This window comes from Salvia hispanica, chromosome 3 (assembly GCF_023119035.1).
Source record: "Salvia hispanica cultivar TCC Black 2014 chromosome 3, UniMelb_Shisp_WGS_1.0, whole genome shotgun sequence".
Classification (NCBI taxonomy): Eukaryota; Viridiplantae; Streptophyta; class Magnoliopsida; order Lamiales; family Lamiaceae; genus Salvia; species Salvia hispanica.
The window spans coordinates 21,643,176-21,668,841 of NC_062967.1; the positions used below are offsets into that span (position 1 = coordinate 21,643,176).

At 34.4% G+C, this 25,666-nt stretch overlaps 3 protein-coding genes and 1 long non-coding RNA gene across 4 annotated transcripts; 1 reads left to right on the forward strand and 3 right to left on the reverse strand.

The window, feature by feature from the left end:
• Nucleotides 1-1,241: 1,241 nt before the first annotated feature.
• Nucleotides 1,242-3,666, reverse strand: LOC125210654 (uncharacterized membrane protein YuiD-like). Its single transcript, XM_048110206.1, has 5 exons — nt 3,372-3,666; nt 2,373-2,529; nt 2,037-2,087; nt 1,809-1,901; nt 1,242-1,600 (listed from the first exon to the last, which is right to left on the reverse strand). The coding sequence occupies exons 1-5, from the start codon at nt 3,494-3,496 to the stop codon at nt 1,541-1,543; spliced, it is 486 nt and encodes a 161-aa protein (XP_047966163.1). The 5' UTR covers nt 3,497-3,666; the 3' UTR covers nt 1,242-1,540.
• A 9,637-nt stretch (nt 3,667-13,303) lies between these two features.
• LOC125209113 lies at nt 13,304-15,282 on the reverse strand. Its single transcript, XR_007174308.1, has 2 exons — nt 15,137-15,282; nt 13,304-13,606 (listed from the first exon to the last, which is right to left on the reverse strand). It is a non-coding gene; the product is annotated as an uncharacterized LOC125209113 (long non-coding RNA).
• Nucleotides 15,283-18,402: 3,120 nt separating this feature from the next.
• LOC125214021 (GDP-L-galactose phosphorylase 1-like) lies at nt 18,403-20,646 on the forward strand. Its single transcript, XM_048114856.1, has 6 exons — nt 18,403-18,845; nt 18,919-19,043; nt 19,118-19,177; nt 19,295-19,537; nt 19,627-20,061; nt 20,136-20,646. Exons 1-6 carry the CDS (start codon nt 18,740-18,742, stop codon nt 20,475-20,477), a joined length of 1,311 nt encoding a protein of 436 aa, XP_047970813.1. The 5' UTR covers nt 18,403-18,739; the 3' UTR covers nt 20,478-20,646.
• A 2,031-nt stretch (nt 20,647-22,677) lies between these two features.
• Nucleotides 22,678-23,965, reverse strand: LOC125215268. The gene is made up of 2 exons (XM_048116639.1): nt 23,823-23,965; nt 22,678-23,073 (listed from the first exon to the last, which is right to left on the reverse strand). Exon 2 carries the CDS (start codon nt 23,065-23,067, stop codon nt 22,837-22,839), a length of 231 nt encoding a protein of 76 aa, XP_047972596.1. The 5' UTR covers nt 23,068-23,073; nt 23,823-23,965; the 3' UTR covers nt 22,678-22,836.
• Nucleotides 23,966-25,666: the final 1,701 nt, after the last annotated feature.

Below are 25,666 nucleotides of genomic sequence, written 5' to 3' on the forward strand. Positions count from 1 at the left end.
TATTTTTGTGCTATAAACATCATAAATTATACCTAGGCTTTGTATTAGTTATTTATAAACAAGCACTCGATTGATTTATATTCAGCAATGATGATTTACGGAAACACTTAGAGTAATAAACTTTATTGTGCAGTGTAATAGTATGTTTTTAATTTTTCATTTTAGTTTAGAAAATAGATCTAAACTTTAATCTTTTTTGCTTTTTATAAGTGTAACTCACCTCAAATGACATAAATAACATTAAACCTTACCTAATATAAAGTGCACACACAATATATGCCGAATATCATTATTGATACTCTATATTGACTAAAAGTTTGGTAATTCGAGTATGATGAATGAAATTGATTGCACTTAATGCATTGAAAGCCAAGATAAGGATGTGAGATTTTCTTATTCTGAATTTTGTGAACAAGTAAGACTATAAAATGTTGACGTGAGGACTATAAATTAGTATAGGGCGAGCTATGTCCGCCCATTATGGATGCTCTTAGGAGTGTCAGTGTGTGTGGTTAGGGCTGGGAAAAATACCGAAAAAATGATATATCGCTCGTATCGTATTGAAAAATATCGAAAAATTTATCGAATTTTCGATATATCGTAATTTTCGATACGATACGGTATCGTATCGTAAGTTTTCGATACGATAACGATATGCATTTCCTTATATCGCGATATATCGTTTTATATCGAATATATGATATATATCGATATTTTCGATATATCGTTTTATATCGAATATACGATATATATCATATATATTGAAACATATTGAAATTCAATACATATTGAAGTTTAAAATTATAAATATATTCAAATCCATTTAATTCATTCATATATTTAGAAAATATATACATGAAAGCCTAATAAGAACACTATTTATTTTATTGTGCTGAAGTTTTATTAATTTTTGTGTTATTTTTCAGTTTGATATTATATTTTTCGATATACATTTATTCGATACAATAACGATATTTCGATATATCCTATCGATCTTACGATATATCGAAATATCAATACAATAACGATATTGATATTATCCATATCGAAAGTTCGATATATCGAAAATTTCGATACAATAACGATATGAAATTCTCTCATATCGATATTTTCGATACGAAACACGATACAACATTTTCGATACAATATATCGTATCGACCCACCCCTATGTGTGGTGTGTGCACGATTCATAACATCGTACACCTTTTTTGGCGTATGACAAGTAAAACACACTAACCAGTACCAAGTAGCCAACCATATTGCACATGAATTCGAGTCGGGTGAAGGTTGAAACAAACCCATACGACAAAAGGCTAGACGAATCCACTAACTTTATCAAGACAAAACTTTAACCAACCTTATATACTATACACAGTTTCACAATGAATATCCGACTAGTAACAGGATCAAATCTAAATCAAACCAGCTTTGCTTAAAATAAAATCTTCCCCGCAGCTTCTTCATTCTCTTGTAATTTCTTTTCCATTTCTTCAGAAGATTATAAACAATTTTGATATATTTTGGGAAAGTTAAACACTGTTATGTCGAACTTTTCAAGAGGAATGCCACCATACATCCCAACAATGCACCAGCAACAACCTGGACTTGGAGAGGAAAAAACCATTAGTTTGGTTAGGTCTAGGATACAAAGCCATGTCTTGTTCTTATCATAACCAAACCAGTTGAATAAAAGTTTCTTTTGTTTTTTAATGTATAGAGGGCGCCAAATACTCCTTCATCAGATGACAATAAAATGGTAGAGGACAATTCAGCCATCCATACTAGGATGTAATTTAGCAAACTGTACCTGCAGTGGAGTGTGGCCAAGTGAATCTCGAAGAGGTCTGACATTAGCAACAGGATGCTCAGGAGGCAATTCACACACAATTTGATTCAATAGCTTCAACATCAGTAGGAATAAATGGTATCAGATATGACAGAAAATACTGTAACCATATAAATGATCTAATTTACGGCAATCTTATGTGAAATGACAAATGAAAGATCATCGTGTCATCGTGAAACTGACTCTCACCTCAGCTTGCCGACCAGCGTGAAGTCTGATACCAGTAGCATCATACATCACCTGTGGTATATCAGTATGGTTAGCAAGGAAAACAATTAGGATAAAGTTTAAGATGCCTATTAATATGAGATCCTCTGCTTAACTAAATTACAATGGTTTCTATTGCGAAACTTAACTTAATAACGTATTCCACTTTGTGAAAGAAGAAGATAAGACTATCAAATAGTATATACAAGAAAAAATACCTTATCTGATGAGGTCATGGGATCAAACATAGTTTAGAACTCGATAAACAAGCATGCAATGCTAAAAGGATGGAGAAAACCTGGTTTAGAAAGTACATACAACACATGCTAAGACAACTGCAATGGCAAATGATGCCGCTCCTACTCCTTCTTCCAAGCCAATTGCAGTTGCAAGAGCTGTGACAGTCGCTGAATGTGATGATGGCATTCCACCTGAGCTAACCATCTTTCTGGAATCCCATTTTTTATCCTTCAACCTGCATATCTAAAGGGGCCATATTGAAAAATCAAACAAGAACTAGCATGATGATAAGGACTATAAGTTTCCATCTAATACGAGTTCGCAAGTTAGAAAATTGAATCGTTCTTCAGATAGCTAACTTTGTTCGCAAATCGCAACTGACTCTAATAATTGAATACCTTAATAATAGCATTTTTAGCAACTGCAAAGTCTAAGCGAAAGGTGAAGACTCACAAGTTTGTTTTCAGCTAATGCAATCTATATCCACTCATGTTCACCCATCTATACAAAACTTTACATAGTACTCCTTCTATGGATAGTAGAGTCATTTCATTTTTTAGTAAAAAGTACTATTCTCACTTAATTTTCTCTCTCTTACTTTATTCTCTCTACTTTTTCCTCTTTCCTACTTTATTGGAGTATCTTTTTATTTAATATACATTACACACCTTTTTCTTAATCTCGGTGCCAGATAGAAATGTATCCATTATTATGGTACAGACGGAGTATTACATTTCAGATATCAAATTTAGCATCTACAGAATCAACAGCATTCAGATTAAATACTTTTATGCAGTAGAAAAGCCTTCTTTAGGTATTGTTAAGCTCTCATGGTAATATACAAACCAATATACACATAATTAAGTAATTTCTCAAAATTGCATCTCCTAAAACCTAATATAGCTGCAAATTTATGATGCAATGCTTCCAATAGAAAACAAAAGAACGTATAGCACGGGCAATCCCTTCTTCGGTGGGTATTTTGAAGAATCATAAGGAAAATTAGATTCACAATCACACAGTATCAACACAAGAGACAAATCGCAACAGTGTTAATAGAGACAAGAAAAAAAGTACCAAATGGTGAAAGGTTTAAGGAACTGAGCAATTGCACAGGCGAGCAGGGCGGAAATGAGCGACAGATTCGTAGGTGCAGCCGCGGAAAGGAGAGTCGCGACGGCATCAGCATCGGCGCTGGCCATCAGTATTCGAAGGAATGAAGAAAATGAGAGTGATTTTAGCTGGGCGATTCGGAACCGGCGGCGGCGGAGGGATTTGGAATTGGGATTGGGGAAGATGTGATGAGAGGAGGGAGCGTCACGCGCAACCCAATTGGATGGAAAAACTTTTTGACGTGGACTCCAGGAATTAATTCATGTTTGCGTATTTAAAATTAATGAATTAATGTTATTAAATGGAGGCTTATAAACTGTGAATATTGGTGTGGCTTTTTCTTCACAACTACCGGTAATAATATCCGTGCCACGCACGGGCTCTATAATTTTTAAAATAATGAAAACAAAATTGTATATAATTGGAAAAAAATATACAATAAAATCATTATATACATATTAAAATAATATATATATATATATATATATATATATTAGGTAATCTTTCTAAATTTAATAGTACATTTTTAATTTGTGAAAAGAATAGAGAAAATATATTTATTAGAAATAAATATTTGTCAATTAGAATAAGATAAAAAAAAATAAACAAACAAACAAACTGAGCGATGCATTGAGTTATGAGGGCAAAGTATATACTCCTAGTAAAATACAAATAAAATTAAATGTTAGTCAAAACAAAATAAATAGTTCACACGTTTTGATCACCAAATCTTATATTTTCAAAACATTATTAGGGTGTGTTTGATTAGACGAGATGAGTAGGAAAAGGATTAAAAATACTTACGTGGACCAACTTAAACCTTGTTTGTTTGCATTAGTTGTATTTTAGTAGGTCTGTTTGTAAAAAGTCGGCCCGCATGAGATAAATGTTACCTGACACAATTCAATGTGTAACTCTAACCAATGCAAGAGGTGGTTTAGTGAGAGTGAAATACATCGTTCCAGCCCATGTTTTAAAAATCGGACCGGACCGGATCGGCCGGTTCGATCAGTCCGACCGCAAACTGGTAGATAGGCCGGTCTGGTTCATCTATTTAATCCAGTGTGCTGTTGAACCATTAAGATCCGCCTGAACCGGCTGGTCGGACCGGACCGACCGCAAATCGGAAATCGGTTTTTTGCTTTTTTTTCCAAAATTTTTAAAATTGTTGTTGAAAGGGGTTGAACTCATGACCTCCACTATAATTAGTAGAAGTTAAACCACTCCAACACAAGACCATCTTGGGAAAATATAAACACTAAATATTCTTATACTAAATCATTAAACTTTTGATAATGGAAATACTAGTAGCCTCAACAATGGTTTTTGTGACATTAGTTGCCTTAATCTTAATGCTGGAAATGAAAGTGATTGAGATGATAAGTATTTTGTTTTGAGTCAGTAGTTTGGTATTTTGATAAACTCATGTATTTTGTTAAATACTTGTGTACTTTGCAAGACTTGTGTAGCTATTGGTCTCATGTATTTTGGTTTTTGAACTATCAAGTATTAGTGCAAGCTGACAAAGTGACAAGCATGACACGACAGTGCGTGGAAAAATCTTGATTGCGTCCTCAAATATTTCATTTTTGATATTTTTATAAGGCTATTTTTATTTTTATTCACATATGTTTTATATGTATTTAATAACATATAATATAAGTGTTTATTATATATTCCGGTTCAACTAATGATTCGACCAGTGAACCGGTTGAACCAGTAATGAGTCCGGTTCGCCGGTCGATCCGATTTTTAAAACATTGGTTCCAGCAGAAAATCAAATCTTCTTCCCCTTTTACCCTCTCTCCATCCCCTCAGCTGCTCGAAGCCCACCGCCCGCTCACAGCAAATCTGCTATCGTCGAAGAGAAAAACTCCATAAAGGACGGTAAATCTAACCATTTTGTGGTTGCACATTACACTTTCGAGCTCCACGCTCTTCGTCGTCGGTAGATTGTTTTTGTCTGCAACATTTCTTTCCATTGACCCTCAATTTGATCGACCAAGTTGCGGTTTCGTTCTTCTCTGTTTCTGTTAACTCTTCGTTGTCTTGGAAACTGAGAGCGCGACAGAAAGGGGTGGGAGGCGGTGGAGGTGGTGGTGGAAGGAGGGGATTCCGGCTTTGGCTTCGGGAGAGGGGTGTCTTTTTTTACTGTGATTAGTGGGGATTCTTTAATGGCGGCGGTAGGGGGTGGAAGGAGTTCTTGCTGAAGGTCTAGTGTGAGTGAAGCTAGCGGCGGTTCGGATATGGGCTCAGGCAACTGTGGAGGCTGTGAAGATAATAGAAAAAAAGATTTTATCTATAGTATAGAAGAAAAGTTTTATATTTTATTAGTAGTTGTTTAAGAAGATTTGAAGAATTAATCAATTACTATTAAAATTTTATTTGGTAGTAGTATGTAATAATATGTGTATTAATTTCTTATAAATTTATTAAAATTATGTTTATATAAAATGTTTCTAATAAATTGAGGGCAATTGTGTCATTCCCACACACAATACATGTTTGCAAACAAAATTACCAAACACATTGTACTCAATTGGTCCTAACTCTACTCAACAAATCAAACAAAACTCAAACACTAACACAAACATCTAGTTTGAATTACAACCCTACGAATGGAATTAGGAGTTACAAGGCAAACAAACACACCCTTAGCATGTAGATTACACTAATAGTAGTGGACGTAAAGTACTCCCTCCGTCCCAATAAATATGAAATATTTGGTTTCCGACACAATATTTTATGCAGTGTTGTTAAGTAAGAGAGAGGAAAAAGTAGAGATAATTTTTTTCTATTTTAGGAAACGTTCATTTTTAATGGGATAACCAAAAAAGGAAAACTGTTTCATTTCTAATGCGACAGAGGGAATATTTGTCATGATTGAATCGTATTATTAGAGTAATTAAATTGACTAAATGTATATAGTACTAGCTAAGTAGCAGTTATTTTATAATTTAGATAGAAAATACTAAATGATTTTGTTGATATCACAGTTAATAAAAAAATTATTATAAGATTAAGAATTTTTGAAAGTAAATAATGAAAACAGTAAATAATTGCAGATAAAACACATAAGTTAATAGATGGGATAAGAGAATTTCAGGGATGTGTTTTCACAGTTATAGTTTATACGTATTCCAACTACAACACTCTAGCACAGTTCATACTTTACTAGAACGAGTCACAAATATTGTCCATGCGGTACAAAGTAGATTACACACACTAGGGGCGTCAATCCTAGATTTGTAACTTCCAAAAGCTCCTAAAACTCCTAATGTTCTCGCTCTCAATTAACAGTACCGTTTTAAGGGGAATTAATTGTAACGTCAACTAAGCTCTTCTAACGTGCAAACCTCTCACGATTATGCTGCACGTCTATAAATCATCATATAATGTGCTCAAACATGAAACATTATCCAACACTTAGAATAAAAGCAAAGTAATGAACAAAACGGATATAAATTATTGAAAAATTGCCTGTAAAGTAATGAACTTTCAAAATAGTTTGGTTTTTCCCCTGAACTTTAAATGTTGCATGAAAAGTCATGAACTTTACCGGACTATGTAAATTTATTATCCGATCCGACACGATAGATTTCCGACACAAACTTATCCTACGTGGCGTGTCGGCGGCTGACTTGGCAAATGACAAATTTAGGGTTCAATTCGAATTGTGGAATTAATGCTACTTTAATGCATAATTCGATTTGTATGTTTATGTCGATTTGTATGATCAATTCAATTTGTACATTTTCATTTGTTCTACTTGTATGTATATGATGCACTTTTTATTAACACTAAATAATCTTGCAAGTATACAAGGTATATATAATATAGTTAAAGGTTAGTACCAGATATCGAACGCAGGGAAAACGAACACAAATTGTCTATCTTCTACTAGGCTTCTTCTACTATTTGGAGAAACAAAAGGTTTTGAATTTTTTTGAAAATAAACTTGTAAAAACAAAAGAAAGTGCGATTGCAGATAAAACACAGAGAGAAATCAAATGAGATAAGAGAATTCCAGGGATGTGCTTTCACAGTTTTGGTTATACAAATTCCAACTACAATACCCTAGCACAATTCATATTTCACTAGAACGAGTCACATAAATATTGCCCATGCGGAACAAAGTAGATCACAGACACTAGGGGCATCAATACTAGACTTGTAACTCCTAAAATCTCCTAAGACTCCTAATGTTCTCGCTCTCAATTAACAGTGCCGTTTTAAGGGAATCTAATTATAACGTCAACTAAGCTCTTCAAGCTCGCAAACCTCCTCTCACGATTATGTTGCAAGCCAATAGATCATCACATAATGTGTCACTCAAACATAAAGCAATTATCCAATACTTAGAATATAGCGAAGTAAAGAACAAAACGAATAAATAAATAGGAATTGTATAATCAAAGTCGCTACTAACACATCCCTAGAATTCTATGAATTTAGTTACACATGAAAGAATAATCTAAAAACATAGTTTGTAGGGAAAACATAGAAAGCATAAGAACTAAAAACGATAAAACCCAAATGTTGAATCTTTGTAGCCTTGATCTTCTCTTGAATCCTTCTTCAAGCACCTTGAACTTGATGAACAATGGAAGAACTCTCAAAATATTCAACTCTGGAAAATATGCAACAAAAGATCCTTGTTGATGAAGCTTGAGGGGGTATTTATAGCCTTATTTTCGTGCTCCATAATTATGACAAATATTTAGCACAGTATGATAAATCTTGGAGAGAAAGTAAGTCAAATCTGTGCTCAACGCTTTCCCAGCGGGCCGCTGCACTTTGTTCAGAGGTCGCTGCAATGTGTTCCGTAGCTTGTGCCTTTTAAACAGCTGTTGTTGCACTTTGTTTCAGCGGTCGCTGGCAATCATCCCGTAGCTACTAGATCTTTCGGAGCGGTCGCTGCGTACAACCCATCGGTCGTTGGGCATGTTCTTCTTTTCAGCTCAACTTTTCCGAAACGCACCGCTACTGGTTCAACGGTCGTTGGCGGCCAACAGTCGCTGGCTGAGTTACAACAGACCGCTGGACGGCTCGAATACTCCAGATTTCCATCTTCGACTTTTTACTATCTTTTCAGGCTCTATTTTACACATTTCTCACAAAACATATCAAAATACCAAAATAGATAAAACATGTATTTAATGGACCTATAATGCAACTTTGACACTCAAAATGAACCAAATAATGGTCTTAAAACAGTGGAAAATCCGAGCGTATCAATTTGTGGTAAGTCCAGGGTTAGATGTTGCAAAGATAGAAAGAAACAATCAGAATTAGTAGAGTTTTGCCAAGTCATGCCTCCGGTGCACCACGTAGGATAAGTAATTGTGGCGAAAATCTATCAGGCCGGGTCAGATGGGAAATTTATCCAGTCCGGTAAAGTTCATGACTCTTTATGCAACATTTAAAGTTCACGGGAAAAATCAAACTATTTTGAAAGTTTATGACCTTTCAGGCAATTTGCTTAAATAGGAACTTGATACGATCGGATTTTGCACTATTTTATTTGGTCCATTTTGAGTGTCAAAGTTGCACTACACGTCCCTTAATTGCATATTTGATCTATTTTGGTATTTTGACGTATTTTGTGAGAAGTGTGCATATTTAAGCCTAAAAAGATAGCTAAAAGTCGAAGTTGGAAATCTGGAGCTTTCGAGACGTCCAGCGGTCCGCTGCAACACAACCAGCGACCGCTGAGCCAGCAGCGGTCAGCTCCAGGAAAGTTATGGTGAAAAGAGGAATACGCCCAGCGACCGCGGGGGTCTGCGCAGCGACCGCTCCAAGAGATCCAGAAGCTACGAGATTATTGCCAGCGACCGCTGAAATAAGTGCAACGACCGCTGTTCAAGAGGTAGAGGCACCCACAGAGACCGCTGGCCAAGGTGCAGCGGCCCGCTGAGAAAATGCGGCGCACAGACTTTCTCCCCAAGATTTATCATACTTGGCTACTTTTTGCCTTAATTAAGGATGGATAAAAATATGGCTATATATACCCCCTCAAACCTCTTCAACTTGGATCTTATTTTTGCTGCATAATTCCCGAACATATTATTTGAGAGTTCTTACTTGTTCATCAAGGTGCAAGGGTTTGAAGAAGAAATCAAGAGAAGATCTAGCCTACAAGGATTCTACCTTTTGGTTTTATTTGCTTTAGTCTTCATGTTTTCAATGTTTTCCCTAAAAACTGTCTTTAGATTATTCTATCATATGTAACTAAATCCATAGGATTGTAGGGATGTGTTAGTAACGACTTTAGTTATCCAATTTCGTTTTTCTATTTAATATATGTTTTGTTCTTATTTCGTTTCTTTTCTAAGTGCTGGATAATTGCTTCACGTTTGAGTGACACATTCTGTGTTAATTTAATAGACTTGCTACATAATCGTGAGAGGAGGTTGGTGAGTTAGATCGGCTTTATAATTAGCTTATCTTAAAACGGCACTGTTAATCGAGAGTGATGACTTTTCAAGGGTCTTAGGAGCTTTAGGGAGTTACGGATCTATGATTGACTCCCCTAGTGTTAGTAATCCATGTTTGTACCGCATTGGCAAAACTTAGGCGACTCGTCCTTCTCAAGTAAGAACTGTGCTAGGGTGTTGTAGTGGGAATTTGTATAACAATAACTGTGGAAACACATCCCTGGAATTCACTTATCTCATATATTTATCTCTGTGTTTTATCTGCAAAAGTTGTTTATTTCATTCTTTAAGCTTTTATTTTCAAAAATTCAAAAAAACTTTCAATTTTTCCCAACAGTAGATGAATCTTAGTAGAATGTAGACAATTTGTGAATGTTTTCCCTGTGTTCGATATCCGATACTGATCTTTACCTATACTATTTATACCCTGTATACTTGCAATTATTTTTAGTGCTAATAAAAAGTGCATCATAACTGTATAAACCAAAATTGTTACGAACATATACCTAGTATTCTATGAGTTTAGTTACACATGATTGAATAATCTAAAATCACAGTTTGTAGGGAAAACATAGAAAACAATAAAACTAAAGCAATAAAATCCAAATGTTAAATCTTGTAGTCTTGATCTTCTCTTGAAATCCACACTTCAAATGCCTTGGATCTTTATGAACAGTGGAAGGAACTCTAAAATATTATTCTGTGGAAATTATGCAGCAAAAGGTTCCTTTGATGAAGCTTGAGGGGATATTTATAGCCTCTAATTCGTGTGCCTTGATATGGCAACCCTTCTTCTAGTATGGTAAGTCTAGGAGAGAAAATAGGGCAATTTCTGTGAGCCGCGTTTTCCCAGTGGGCCGCTGCACTTTGTTCAGCGGTCACTGGCGATCACTCTGTAGCTTTTGTCTCTCAATCAGCAATCGCTATGCACACTCCAGCGATCGATGGGCGTGTTCATCTTTTCAACTCTATTTTTCAAAGCGGGCCGCTGCAGGAGCAGCAGTCGCTGACAAAAGTGCAGTGGACCGCTGGCTAGCTCAAAAGCTCTAGAATTCCATCTTCAACTTTTTTGCTATCTTTTTAGGCTTTATTTTGCACATTTCTCATAAAACATGTCAAAATATTAAAATAGATAAAATATATAAATAACAAACATGTTATGTAACTTTAACACTCAAAACGGACCAAATAATGGTCTTAAAACAGTGTAAAATCTGAGCGTATCAGTGTGATTAACTTTAATTTATTATTACTAACTCACCGAGAATCAATTTAAGGAAAATGAATATACCACGGTAATCTACTCCAAACATAGATTGATGCTATATCATCTAATTTTGCAAATTTAAATATTTCATCACTTTTTTACTTGGTCAAAAACCTTTGACCTAACACACAATTCCAACAATTGTTAAATTAAATTATCATGAAAATTTTATAGTGAATCTCTGGATTGACATTGCCTCAAACGCAACGTAGATACACATTGTATCGAACTGGACAAACAGTTCCGTATGTTTAACGCTTTTATATTTATGATTGTATGTGTTTATTTCTCAGGTGTTTGTGAATATACCGACGCGGTCGTGGTATACGAGCAGCAACAAGCCACACATTTTAACTAGTAACCTCATTTTCAATCTCCGCTTGGATTGTAGGCATGAACTCTATGGTGATCTCGAATGCATAATCGATGGGGCATTCTTGTACGACATCATATCGAATTTTTTTGAGATGATTTTATGGAGAGATTGTTGATAAAATTAATATGAAGTATAATTGTATATACGTAATTTTGAATTTGAAAAAAAATAAGAATGAGGCGATTTTAAAGTCTGTTATGGCTACAATATTTTGAGTCTTATGTTGTGGGGAAAAATGCAACATCACAATCTGACTTTACTACCTCTGGTTTTCAAAGAATCTTCCAACCAGGGTGTGTTATTGTAATTGTTTGAGTTTAATTGTAGTGGATATTCCATATTTGTCTTCATTGATTTGTAATTTTGTTTTATTTTGTAGTCTTCAACTAATAGAGTTTTGATTGGGAGTTTTCCAAAAAAATTCACTGGTCCAATGTATCTAACTGGGTCTGTACACAGTCATGGTGAATGGTAAATTTCTATCAACTAAGTCTCCTGTTTCTAATTAATTAATGGAGTTTTGATTCTAATTGTGTTGTTTTATAATGTAGGATCTTTGAACTTCTTAGAACCTATTAGTAAATTTGTCTTCGATATTAAGGTGAGTAGCTAGTACTTTCTAGACTGTTTTTGAAGTGTTTAGTAAACTCTATGAGTTTATGTTGCTTTCTTTTCTCTCGGTGTAATGTATTTTTTTTAGTTTAATGCACTATTCCACTGCTTAAATAAGAAACAAGGTGATGAAGAATGTCACATCTTCACAAATGTTGGCGTCATCTACTTCTTTTGTGGAGCTTTTCTTATAAGTTTAGGCCTTGATGTGTATCTGAATCGACATTTTAGAATGGTTAATAATTATGTGATTTGTGATACTTGTTAATTAGAATATTTTGTTAGTTAAGTAATTGGAGTATTGTTGTTTTTCAATCGTATAGTCAAATGCTTAATAGTGGGAGCTTTCACACTCGTGTATTTTTGTGATCAGGGACACATAGCTCTCACAAAAGCCAAGATAAGGGAAAAATAGTGCTCATATCTCAATACCACCAAATGAGTCTTATGAGTAAGTTTTCAATATTACTGATATATACTATATCAGGTTTAATAGTCCTCTTGACTGATTTGGAAATCCTTCTATTTTAGGATTATTCGTTCATACTTGAATCATCATAACTGCATTGAGACGATGAAGGAGTTAGAAATTGCTATTGTTGGGTAAGGTTCTCAGCCTCCCATTGTAGTGGAGGCCAACATTTTTATGGTTTGGATAGCAGTGAACTCCATGAGGTATGATTCTTGTTTAAGTACTTAACCTGTAATTTCATGCTTCATCTCTGCGTTTAAAAATCTTAGTACATGGCGTTATTGAAAATGTGTTGCGTATACTTGGCCAGTCATGTCCTAAGATTATAGTCAAGGAATGAATGGTTCTGATATGCTGCTTTAGTTTGGTAGTTAATACTCCTATTCATAAATTATTTTGTGCAGGAAAACCCAATAATGAATTTTCTTTTAAATTCTGAGAAATTCGTTGGGTTTGTTAAGCATGGATCACTATGTGAAGCAGCACAGTTTGCGCGAGCCAAAAACTCCATTAATATAATAAAAATTTCTCTTTATATAAGCAGAAATTAAATATAATAAAATTATTTTTAGTCATCTCTTTATTGTTAGATCCTACACGTTATATGAACTAGTATCACCTACGTGCGTTGCACGATTCATTCTATTTTCCTTAACTTATTTTACAGAGCGAAATAATTTTATGAAATTATAAACAATATCATCATACGAAATCTAAAAGCATAAAAATATGTAATAAAAATTCATTATATAAATATATATGAAACCAAATAAAAATATATATTGCTTAGTAAATTCAGTAAAAATTCTTTGTAAATAATATGACCAACTAATAGAATTAATAAAAAATTATTACTAATTAAGAATAAATCTGTCTCCATCTTCTCTTCTGGAATTCCAGTATTCATCCCAACATTTTTTATCTGCTTGTCTCTATCTCCAATAGCCTCACCTTTTCCAGTCATAATCTCCAACACTTCATCGTCGCTTGCCAATGTCATCTTCTCCAGTCAGATTGCCTCCATCTATATAAGAACTTTAGACAAAAAATAACAATAGTATAAATACATATATTTAAATTTGATGCTAAATTAGAAAATTGTTTGATAGGAACATGAACTTTTGCCACAATAGCAATGTATAAATATATATTAAAAGCAAAAATAATATCGTTGAAAATTTAGAAGAATACCTAAAACCAAGCAAAACTTTTGCAGAAAATAAAGCATCGAGTGGGTGAATTATAAACTATCAAATCATATATTTATTGTCCAAACAAATGAATTGGGAGGCTATCCTAAAACCTTTCAATTTCCTCCATTTATGATTAGAAATTTAATTTTTTAGTGAATACAAATGGACATAACGGCTCATACTAATGAATTGGCTCATTAATTTGTGATTTAGTTGTAATTAATGTCTAAATTCATTTTAGTAGTGGTAATGGTATATTATTTGGTCAAAATCGGAAGGATTTTCCACCCTAAATAATAAAGAATTATGGATGTTACAAACAACAAAGAATTATGTTGCACATTACATGTGAAATGTATTATAATAAATATAAATATTCATGTATCAATTTAAGTTTGTAACTGTAGTGAAAATCATGTAGTAGTATTTTTTAGTTGAGAACCGGCTATTGACACAATCATAAAAGCTTTAAATTTAAAATTCAAAATGTGATGCCTTTTGGAATTATTATTATTATAACATAAAATGTTAGTATCTACCAAATTTGATAATTATAAGTACTACTATAATAATAACATATCAATCTAAGTTTGTAACGGTAGTAACTCCTTTTTTTAAATAGAGTCGTGACGGTATTGACTCATTATGTTTAAATTATGCTTAAACAATAAATAAATTGTCATCATTATTAGAAACTAAATTCACATCAATATTTGCATTTTACACCCTATATTTATAAATATTCAAATCTATACTCAGAATTCATAAATTTTTAAAAACGACCCAAAACTCGCCTTTTATATATATATAGATATATGCATATATGGATGCAAATTATATTGTAATTATAGGAAGTCCAACGTTCTTTTTTTAAGTGTATATCTTCTTTCACGAGAAAAACGGCTAAGGATAAACGAATTGGACGGGCCATCACCGCAAAGGGGAATACAGACAGAAGGATCAATTGACTATACAAACAAAATTTAAACAAATGTTTCAAGTGCCGAAAGAAAAGAAATTTGTATATCATACACCATCCGTCTGAAATAAAGCGAGCAGCTTGACTGAACAGTAGCACACAAACTGAAGGATGTATCCCACACACACAAAAAATGAGATTTACTAATTCAATACCCAAAATTACCCACTGAAATCAAAATTACAAATAATCTCTTGTATTCTTTGAAAAAATTGGCATTTGTCCAAAAAACTGATGAAATCAGGTCGCCTATACACAAATCATATATATTCATCGAATTGTAATAAAACACCCACATAACATCAATTTTCGCAACTGGATCCAAAAGATGACTCCACCAAATCCATCAAATACTCTACATATTTGCACAATATAGGTCAAAATCACAATTACCTTGCTATACACGAATCAGTTCTCTTTGTTGAAAATTTGGTCGCCCAATACTAGGTAGATATTTCTTCTACAATGATTGCGTTGTGAGTCGATGGTTTGACTTTGAGCTTTCAAATTCAAAATGATGAGATGAGGGTAATTGGGACAAAAAATGAGTTTATCAGTTCTATGCGAGATAATAAATAGACCAAAAAATGCAGACATTTTTCTGCTGAAAATAACGTGAACAGTGCGGCCCTTGCTTCTAAAAACGGGCCAGTAGATAAAATACATAAGTAACCAAACACTAGGTTTCGTGCAGATAAATATTATAAATTGGCCGAAACTAAATATCCAAACGACTCCTCATCATTGTCTACATACTCAGTTTTCTGCTAGTTACCGTTATGATATGATCGTACAACAATACGTTTTCAATCCATCTTCAAATAAAAAAAAAATTTAAATAGTATTCTTCCGTCCCAAGGTAGTGGGGGAATTACTTTTAGGTACGAGATTTAAGAATTTGAAGTGTTCAGGTTAAAGTAGAGAGAGTAAAGTAAAAGAGGGAATAAAGTAAGAGAAATGAAGAGAGAGTAAAGTATGAGAGAGAAAAGTTTTAGCTAAAAGAGAAATGACTCAACTAACTTAGAACAATCCAAAAAGAAATACGACTCAACTAATTTGAGACGGAGAGGGTTAAAAAAAGACGAAATTTAAAAGGGAAACATGATGGAAATGACAAGACATAGTTGGACACAATGACGGACCCAGGAAATAGAAATCGTGGGGTCGGATAAAAGAATTAGTAATATATACTTACTAATTTAATTATTATTATTTAATAGTAATATAAACTTACTATTTTAATTATTATTATTTAATATATATATATATATATATATATTATTTTTTAAAAAAATAATTAATGAATTTTTTAAAAATTAAAATTTATTTTTATTTTGTTATGCACGGTAGTTAATTTTAAAATGCGAGGAATACATCATAATACAAGTATACAACTACAATTTACTCATAAACTACTATAGCTAAATGAATTACACATAGATTAAACTAGCATATAAGTATAACTTAAATGGAGTCTATTAATTAGTTATACCACAAATTAAATTAAAAAAAAATGAATAGTAATAATACAACTGTGCCTCTCAGCTTCTTCCACAATTCTCTTTCCTTGATTGTGCAACTTTTTCTCTTCAAGCTCCTTCAATTCAACTTTCTCCTCAAGTTCATTCTTTTTCTTTACTTCTACAACAACACTTTCTTTCTCTGTATTTCTCTCCTCTCCTTTCTATTTTTCTATAATTTTCCAGTTGCTCTCTTCCTCATTTCTCTTCAATAGAGATGAAGGTATCCCTTTTCTGGGGTCGGAGGGCGGAGTTTCCCTCAGTTGGCTGTCGATTACGGAGCTTCACGGCAACACTCACGGACCTGCGGTGGGGTCGGCCGACCCCGTGCGACCCCACCTAGGTCCGTCAATGGTTGGACACGATCATGTGCTTCAGAAACCATGTATCCGTAAATCCTAAAATTAGTCGTGGCATCATGTTAACCAGCAGCCTTAAACACTTTAACCGTTATGAACGTAAATATAATATTTCACAAATTACAAATCACAACTATAATATGCTTGAATTAAAAAAACGAAATTGTGTCGTCAAGAATATAAAGTATCTCCAACCGTGTCCTAAGAACATGTACTAATTTTTTTAAAATTCGAATATTGTAATATTTATAAATTATACCTCAAGGCATAATTTCGAAGTCATTTTTCTTTATTGTGCGAAGTAATTTTATATGGTTTGTTTGATGTTTTACCATGTTAACTCTCTATTAATTATATTCAATAATGGTTTAGATGTGAGAGTTAAATATATGCTCATGTTGGTTATGGTTGAGAATTGAGATTCTAATGTTCATAGTTGTGCATGACATTTGAAAAAATATATTTTAAATAGAGAAGAAACATATCACTGAAGGAAAAAAATCTTTAAACTATATGTCTGTCGCAAAGAAAATATGAATAAAATATTTTGTTTAATTTTATTAAAAACTTGAAGAACACCTTAGATAATTTTCCTCTAAAATGAATAAAAAAAAGTATTTTTTGTAACCATGAATATCATACCCAATTTAGTTATATGATTCCACACGTGATGCCAATAATAATTTCGTTGCATTGAACATACCATCACGTGCCATGTCCAAATCGATCAACTTTTTCTAAATTTATTTGCATATTTTATGGTTAAGAAAAAACAAATAGAACTTGTGATGCAATCCAGTGGAGATTGCATCGCATCCAAATGCTTGGTCCCCATCACGCATTGTCGATCAAACTCCATGGCTATGAAGTTTCTTTATTTAGTGATTTCTAAATGGAAGACGTGGTTCTTCATTCATTCCTATGGATATTTCTAATTTTATTTTATTTTCTTTTTTCTTTTTAACCCTAAATTTATACATGCCGTATACAAACAATAAAATAATGGTAAATTAAATGGAAAAATTGCTAACGACCAAATTCTAATTATATTTTTTTAATATTTGTAGTTAAAATTAAATGTTTGCACTATCAAAGAACAATGGAAGATAATCACTTAATACTAGTAATAAAACTTCGTCTTCAGTCGTTAATGGAAAGTTTCAGCGAAACACAAATCTCTTCATTGTCACTTGCGTTAGTGGTTAAAACTTTTATAGAATTTTAAATTTATTCAATTTCTACGTAAATTGTTGTCCAGAGAGTTCCGATAAATAATCTGAATCAATACAATAATATTTTAAAATGTAATTTGTGAAATCTAGAAATTAGAATACAATTTATGACTTTCTTTTCCCTATGTTGATTTTTGTTGTTTCTAGGTGTTTTATCTGATGTAAGTTTATACTATCTTTAGTTTACCACTGCAATTTTATTATTTATATCTTTTAATTTGATTTTAAAATAAAAAAATTAAAACTATGCAGCATATTTATTGATAATTTAATCCTTTATAAAACTTTTTGTAATGAAGATCACCACGTTATTTATGTTAAGTCAATCCTTCATAAACTAATTTATCCATAATTAATTTACAAATATACAAGTATATTTAATACAACCGGGTTTGTAAGGTAATAAATCAATGTATCCGTCCTTTTTCAGTAAATATATAAATATGATGTCGATATTGGCGGAAAAATAAGAGACCACAAAATTGAAACACCAAACCACAGCCACACTCTCACCGATTTTATTCGCTACTTAAACTCAAACACCCTTCCTTCTTCTCCATTCACCATTCAATTCCCAAACCAATTCTCTCCTTCTCTCACTTGGCTTGCTATGTTGAGAGGGTTTTAAACCCTAGAAATCACATTCTCTCCAATCACGGCTATATCACAAGCAAACCCGCCTCTCATACATGTCCGTGCACTTCGCCGCAAGGGTTGTTTGACCGAGACTAACCCTTCGCCGAACGGCGGACGAGGCGCTTCCCCCGCCGAAGGCGGCAATCCCTCCGACCTCCTCTTTCTCGCCGGCGGCGGTTGCTAGCTTTCCTCCCTCTTTTTCTTTCTGTAAATTCTATTTTCAAAGAAAAAAAAACGTAATCTTTCAAGATGATGCTGAGAATCAAGAGGGTTCCTACTGTCGTCTCTAACTACCAGAAGGAGGATTCTGATGAGGGCTGCGGCCGCAATTGCCTCAGAAGCTGTTGCCTACCAGGTGTTTGATCTTTTGCTCAATTCAATTTTGATTTTAATTTTGTGGAATTTACTGATTTGGTTTGTGGAATTAGGGGCAAAATTACCTCTCTATGCTTTTAAGAAGGAGAGTAGCAATGTTGTGGAAAAGAATTCTGTTGCCATTGATGAGAAGAAAGAGCTTCAACCAGATTTCCTGGATTCTCTTCTTATTGGAGAGGTATAATTCATACTCCTTCTAATTGTTTTTTTTCACTTTACTAGAAGAGGAATTCATGATTTTGTTGGTGGCAGTGGGAGGATCGGATGCAGAGAGGCCTCTTCCGCTATGATGTCACTGCCTGTGAAACAAAGGTGTGTTCTTTTATCTGAAAACAGATATCGTTTTAAATCAGGAACTGAGTAATTGTTTGTTTGGTGTTGTTGTTGTTGATGATGATGATTAATTGATGATGATGATTTGATATATAGGTGATTCCGGGGAAGTATGGATTTGTAGCCCAGCTGAATGAGGGCCGGCATCTCAAGAAAAGGCCGACTGAGTTTCGTGTGGACAAGGTCCTCCAGCCCTTCGACGAGAGCAAGTTCAACTTTACCAAAGTTGGGCAAGAGGAGGTGCTGTTTCAGTTTGAGGCCAGTGAGGACAACGAAGTTCACTTCTCTCCAAACGCACCCATTGATGCTGATAACTCCCCCAGCGTGGTTGCCATCAACGTATGTTTGTTTCATGTCCCGTGTTAGGATTACATTTGTTGTGCTTGCTTGGTGTAGTTTCGTGATGGATGTTGTGAATGTTTCAACAGGTGAGTCCAATTGAATATGGGCACGTGCTGCTCATCCCTCGGATTCTCGAATGTTTGCCTCAGAGGATTGACCGCCAGAGCTTCATGCTTGCGCTCTACATGGCTGTTGAAGTCGGAAACCCCTTCTTCCGCTTGGGTTACAATAGCTTGGGTGCATTTGCAACCATTAACCACCTCCACTTTCAGGCCTATTACTTGGAGATGCCTTTCCCAATCGAAAAGGCGTCTTCTAAGAAGATAACCACGACAAATGGTGGCGTAGAAATCTCCAATATCCTCAACTATCCGGTCAGAGGGTTTGTTTTCGAGGGTGGCAAAACTATGGAAGAGTTATCCAATGTTGTCTCGGACGCGTGCATCTGCCTGCAAGAGAACAACATTCCCCACAACGTGCTCATTGCTGATTGCGGGAAACGAATCTTTCTGTTCCCACAGGTGAAGAATTTGTCTTCATTGAACTCTCATTTAAATATTGTTGGCCTATACTAATATTTGGGTGAAACAAACAGTGTTATGCAGAGAAACAAGCTCTAGGGGAAGTGAGCTCTGAGCTTCTCGACACTCAAGTTAATCCGGCCGTTTGGGAGATAAGCGGGCACATGGTATTGAAACGAAAGCTGGACTATGAGGAGGCGTCGGAGGAGAATGCCTGGCGGTTGCTGGCAGAGGTTTCCCTCTCGGAAGAGAGGCTGGAAGAGGTGAAGGAGCTTATATTTGAAGCCATCTGCCTAGAAGTGAAGGACGAAGTTGTCGCCCCCATCACGCCTGATGAGTCGGGTTCTGGCCCCAAGTCTCGTGAAGACGTCGATGCCCTTAAGGCCTTGCAGCCTGCTATGGTGCAGCCTGTGTAGAAAAATTGCTTATGTTTATGCGAACTGGATATCTGTGGCAGTATGCAGCACACTGTTTTTCCATTGTACTGTATTTGACATTAAATCATGGCAAACTCTGTTTTGCTGTATTAAAATGTTGATGTATTTTATACTTGTTATGGTAATTACTTGCAAGTTCTTATTGTCATTTATGGATTATTGGCTTACACCAGTATTTTACTTGGATTTCGAAATATTTGTTTCCCTCAAATTAGCATGTTAAATTGAATCGAAATGTTCAATTATCGAAGTTTTTATTTTTTCTTTTGTTCCATTTTTGCATATCTAGAACCATGCGTTGATTTAGAAGATAGATGGATTCGCAAGTCAATGATTTTGTAATCTGTAAGCAATATTGAATAATTCAACTAAGAATGTTGAGGCACAAAATTGTGAACTAGAAATGTGATATTTCAATTTCTGACCCTTAGTTCAGTTGATTCGGAAAGTCAATGATTTTTTAATCCAACGTTGATATTTCAAATTCTTCAAAGCATAATTTTTTATCGTTAGTTCAATTATTCAACAATGCATTTCTATATTTTAACATATTATTAAACTCGAGGAATAACAATTTCATCATCCTTCTCCATCCGTTAAAAATAGAAACTTTTGAAACTACACGAGTCTTAATGCAAAATTCATAAAATATGAAAGAGAAGAGAAAAATAATTGATATAGTATAAGTACATATTGGGACTCACATTATTAATAGTGAATATGTGCTGAAAGCCTTTTCAAAATAGAAATTGAACTAATTTTATGGGATAGACTAAAATGGCAAAATGAAATAATTTTGTTGGAGACGGAGGGAGTAAATCTTAGGGGCTTCTTGGTATGATGGAATGGAATGTGATTCCTACTTTCATTCTATTCATTTGCTTGGTGTGATGGAATGAATGAGTGAATGGATGAAAATGCAAAGGAAATCCAAGGAAATTGACATTCCATTCCTATCTTCATTCCATTTCATCCTCATTCCATTCCATCGTATCAAGCATGCCCTTAATAGTTAAGAATTTAAAGAAAGTGATGTCTCTTTCATGGTCATAGTGACAAAATATGGTTCAAATGCAACCCCAAGTATTACTTTGGTTCAACCTCAATCTAGTGGACGGAGTTCCATACAAAAACTGGTTGCTACCAAAAATAGTTGCCTTCCCATTGAAACAAAGGTCACATTTTGTCAAAATATGAAGCAAAGAATTAGAAAATTCTCCAAATGCAGCATTTTCCACACCCACTCGTTAGGATATTCCAAGCAGAAAATTGATTCTCGATAGGGAAAGTACAGTTGCAGCAATAAAGACAATACAATAGATGTCAATTGTTTTGAAAACAATACCTACAAATCTTAACCTCAACCATGTATTCTATTTTCCACACCAATAAACCAAGTATGGAGGAAAAATGAGCTAATTTAAGAACCTTCTCTTTTTATTATTCCTCTTCATAATGGTTTAATAATCACTTAATTGCATCAAAAGGCACGATGAACCTTGGGTCATTTTTTATATTGCACACGAGCTTCAAAATTTTACTCATGATACACAGTTTAATTTTTTTTCCCTGGTTTTACACATGAAAAATTAATATTTTTACCAAACACATGAACTTTACTTGAAACTAACACCAAAATCAAAAGAACAATCTTGATTTTCAGGTGGCTGCCAATGTCAATTTTAAAATCCAAAATAGATTGAAGTTCATGTCTTCGTGTGCAAAACCAAAAACATTGCAAGGTTTGTGTATTTTGAGGCTATAATCCCTCAAATAATAATGATGATAATAAACCCAAGGACAAAATCCAGAATTCACAAGTTTGTCGTCTGCATTCAAGCATTTACAAGAATCAAAGAGAGTAACCCTCAGCTTCTCGGAACAAATTCTTCATTTTGAGCACCAAATAGCAAGAGGATTTGAGGTCATATCCTATTATTCCTATCTAAGTAGAAAAGTAGAAGTATCCCAGGACAATTAACATCACTAGTCGGATATATTAATTACATAGTTTTACTAAGCAATGAAACATGTCAACAACTAAAATATAGCACAATAAAATTCAAGATGCAACATAAATGATACCAGAGGACAGAAACAACACAACCAGATTAAAAAATGAGATCATAATAAAACATAATCAGGCATTATATTCCTCTAGATTGATGAAGAACAAACAGATAACAAGCACATTTTATTATGATTAGAAATCGATAATGACGTGCATGCATCAGTACAGAACTGTACGAATCTTAATGGGGCGGAGTAGTAACCATCATAACTAAGTCCCAAAACAGAAAACAAGGCTGTCTACCATACATTTAGTACCTCAGTGGATTCATTTCTTTCCAGTTTCGCTTTCCTTTACAGGTTCCCCTTCCCCTTCCTTTTCTCCATATCTACGCTTGAACTTGGCTATCTGCCCTAAGTTCTGAGCCATCTGCCGCTTTGCTCGCAAATGATATACTTTACCAGCCTCGTGAATCTTGGTCATCATCACGGGCATAAGCCGGCCGCTTTGGGTCACATAGGATATCCATTGCATTTGAGGGTGAATCCCTTTCTTCATCTCTCCCTGTAGATAGGCACAATCGATAACACCATAAATACAACCGATTGATGATGAATGGAAATGCTAAGTCCTTCGAAAGTTATCATCAAACATGTACAGGGTATTACCAATTTGTAAAATAAACTGAGTCCCCTCTATGACGAATATCAAAAGGCCGAAATCAAATGCAATAGAATGTACCGAAACACACAAAAAAACAGACGTGTCTTGTACACATATTCTCGAATTCGATCCTTACGCTACTAGGGGTTTTAGGAAGTGAAATCCTGTTACTAGTTAGTTTCTAAACCAGATTCCCTTATTCACGGTTTCAGTTTAGGATCAGAGCCGACTATCAATGTGAAAATGAACTGAAAGCATACCACCAATCGAGTATTCAGTCGTACACCAGATTGCATACATTTTGAAGAAACATCTAACCAGTGTGGCTGGGAATCTGGGACTATCGAGGCAATGAGGGATTTAAGTTGCTGTCGATTAGGTGTTTCAACTATTTGACTATTAAATTACTAGATTAATTTGGGGATTTCGACCAAAATATTAGTGTAACCCTAAACTGAACCCAAACAACCAACACGATCTAAAATTGGACAGAAAAATCAATAGGTTTCGTTCGGTTTTGATGACCGACGGCATTGTGACAAAATATCCAGAAGAATTGGACGGATTTCAAAAATGAAAGCTGCAAAAGTAATAATCTGAACTGATTAAGTATTGTACGGGCTGAACACGAAGAAGACAAGACAGATTACCTTTCAATCCTGAGATGTGCGAGCGGCGAGCTGGGAGAACGGAGAAGGCGGAGAAGCGGCGTCGAGATGAGAGGACGGAGGTGAGAGTGAGAAAGTGCAGCTAGGTTTATTTTTTTTACTATTACTATTTGTTTTAGTTTTAATTTAATTTTAAATAATAATACTTCCATAAACTAGTCTGGTTCTATTTTTATGAATTTTTGCATATATTATATCTAAAAGTCTCAATATCTAAAATAATTACTTAAATTATTTATTTCCATTTCATCGTTATACAATTTCATGTCAAAATCTCTAAATAATGAGTTGTTTGATTTTGATTTTGATTTTGGTTTATTTCCAAATATTAGGCTCATTTGATAACCTAACTCAATGCTTTCCTCTCTCTCTTTCTCTACTTTTTTATATCTTTGTCTTATTTGTTTAATTTTAATAATTGATATTGTAATAATTTTTTTTTTCATTCATGCCATACAAATTTTATATTAAAATTCATAGGCCGTGATTATTTGACATGGATTATGGACTAAGAAAGTAATCTGATTTCCATTTATTAAATTCTTGTGTTTGGTAAAAATATGAAAAGTAATATGATTTCCCATTATTAAATTCCCGTGTTTGATGAAAGAGAAAGCAAAGACAAAGAATTCCATATTTGACTTAACTCCAGAATTGAACTATTTCATTCATTGATTGCATCGAACTACATTACATGCTTATATAGCATGAGAAAGAAGGATCTAGAACAAGTTCTTAAACCATGTATAATCACTTAATTCTTGCTTAACTAAAGTAATCTAAACAGAATCATCAACGGCTACTTCTTCATTGCTCCTTGGATTGCCACATCAAGCCATGTCCTTTTGTGGTCCACATTCATAGTTGGAGATTTGCCAACAACCTTAGGATGAGTCCTTGCAATGTCTCGTGCTCCACTAGCTTTCACGTGACCACACTTTGCATCAACTTCATGCAATGCAGCAACACTTGCAACCTTGGTATCCACTTGATCATCTTGGGGTTGATCTTCAACACGCCCCCTCAATCCAAGGGAAGCTAAGGATGTTATCCCGAGTTTTGACCTTAGCTTTTCGAAGGATTTTCTTCCAAGAGGCTTTGTGAAAATGTCTGCAATCTGATCCATAGAAGGAACATGCCTTAGCTCAATTTCCTTTGCTAAAACCTTGTCATGAACAAAATGGATATCCAACTCAATGTGTTTAGTTCGAGCATGCAAAACATGATTTGAAGCTAGAGATTGCACTCAAGTTATCCACCCAAATGACTGTATTTCCCTTTTTTTGAATCTTGGGTTCATCAAGTATTGAGTTCAACCAAGTAACTTTTAATATTCGGCCTAGTAATGGTGGCATATTGCAGAGCTCCAACGACACTCCTGTATAACTTAGGATCAGTCACAGGTTCTCTTATATTCTTGCTCAACTCACAACCGGAAATCATAGGAGTTGGGCATCCTTTTGCTCCAACCATATTAGCTTTCTTTAGAAGATCCTTGATATAGGATGATTGAGACAAGTGCAACCCATTTTCAGTTTTGACAACTTGAACACCCAAGAATAGATTCACCTTCCCAAGATCTTTTAAAGAGAAGTGGGAGTTGAGTTGAAAAATTACAGCCTTGATGGAAAAGAGTTACTCGTGATCAACATATCATCTACATAAATGAGGAGATAGACTACTTCATCATTTCTTTTTCCCGGAAAAAACATGATGCATCAACTTTCAACCGAGAGAAACCCAAAGACATGGGGATCAATGGATGGTAAAAAAACCGGCTCTATAGGCCCCTTTAAGACCATAAATAGTTTTTTTAAGTTTGCAAA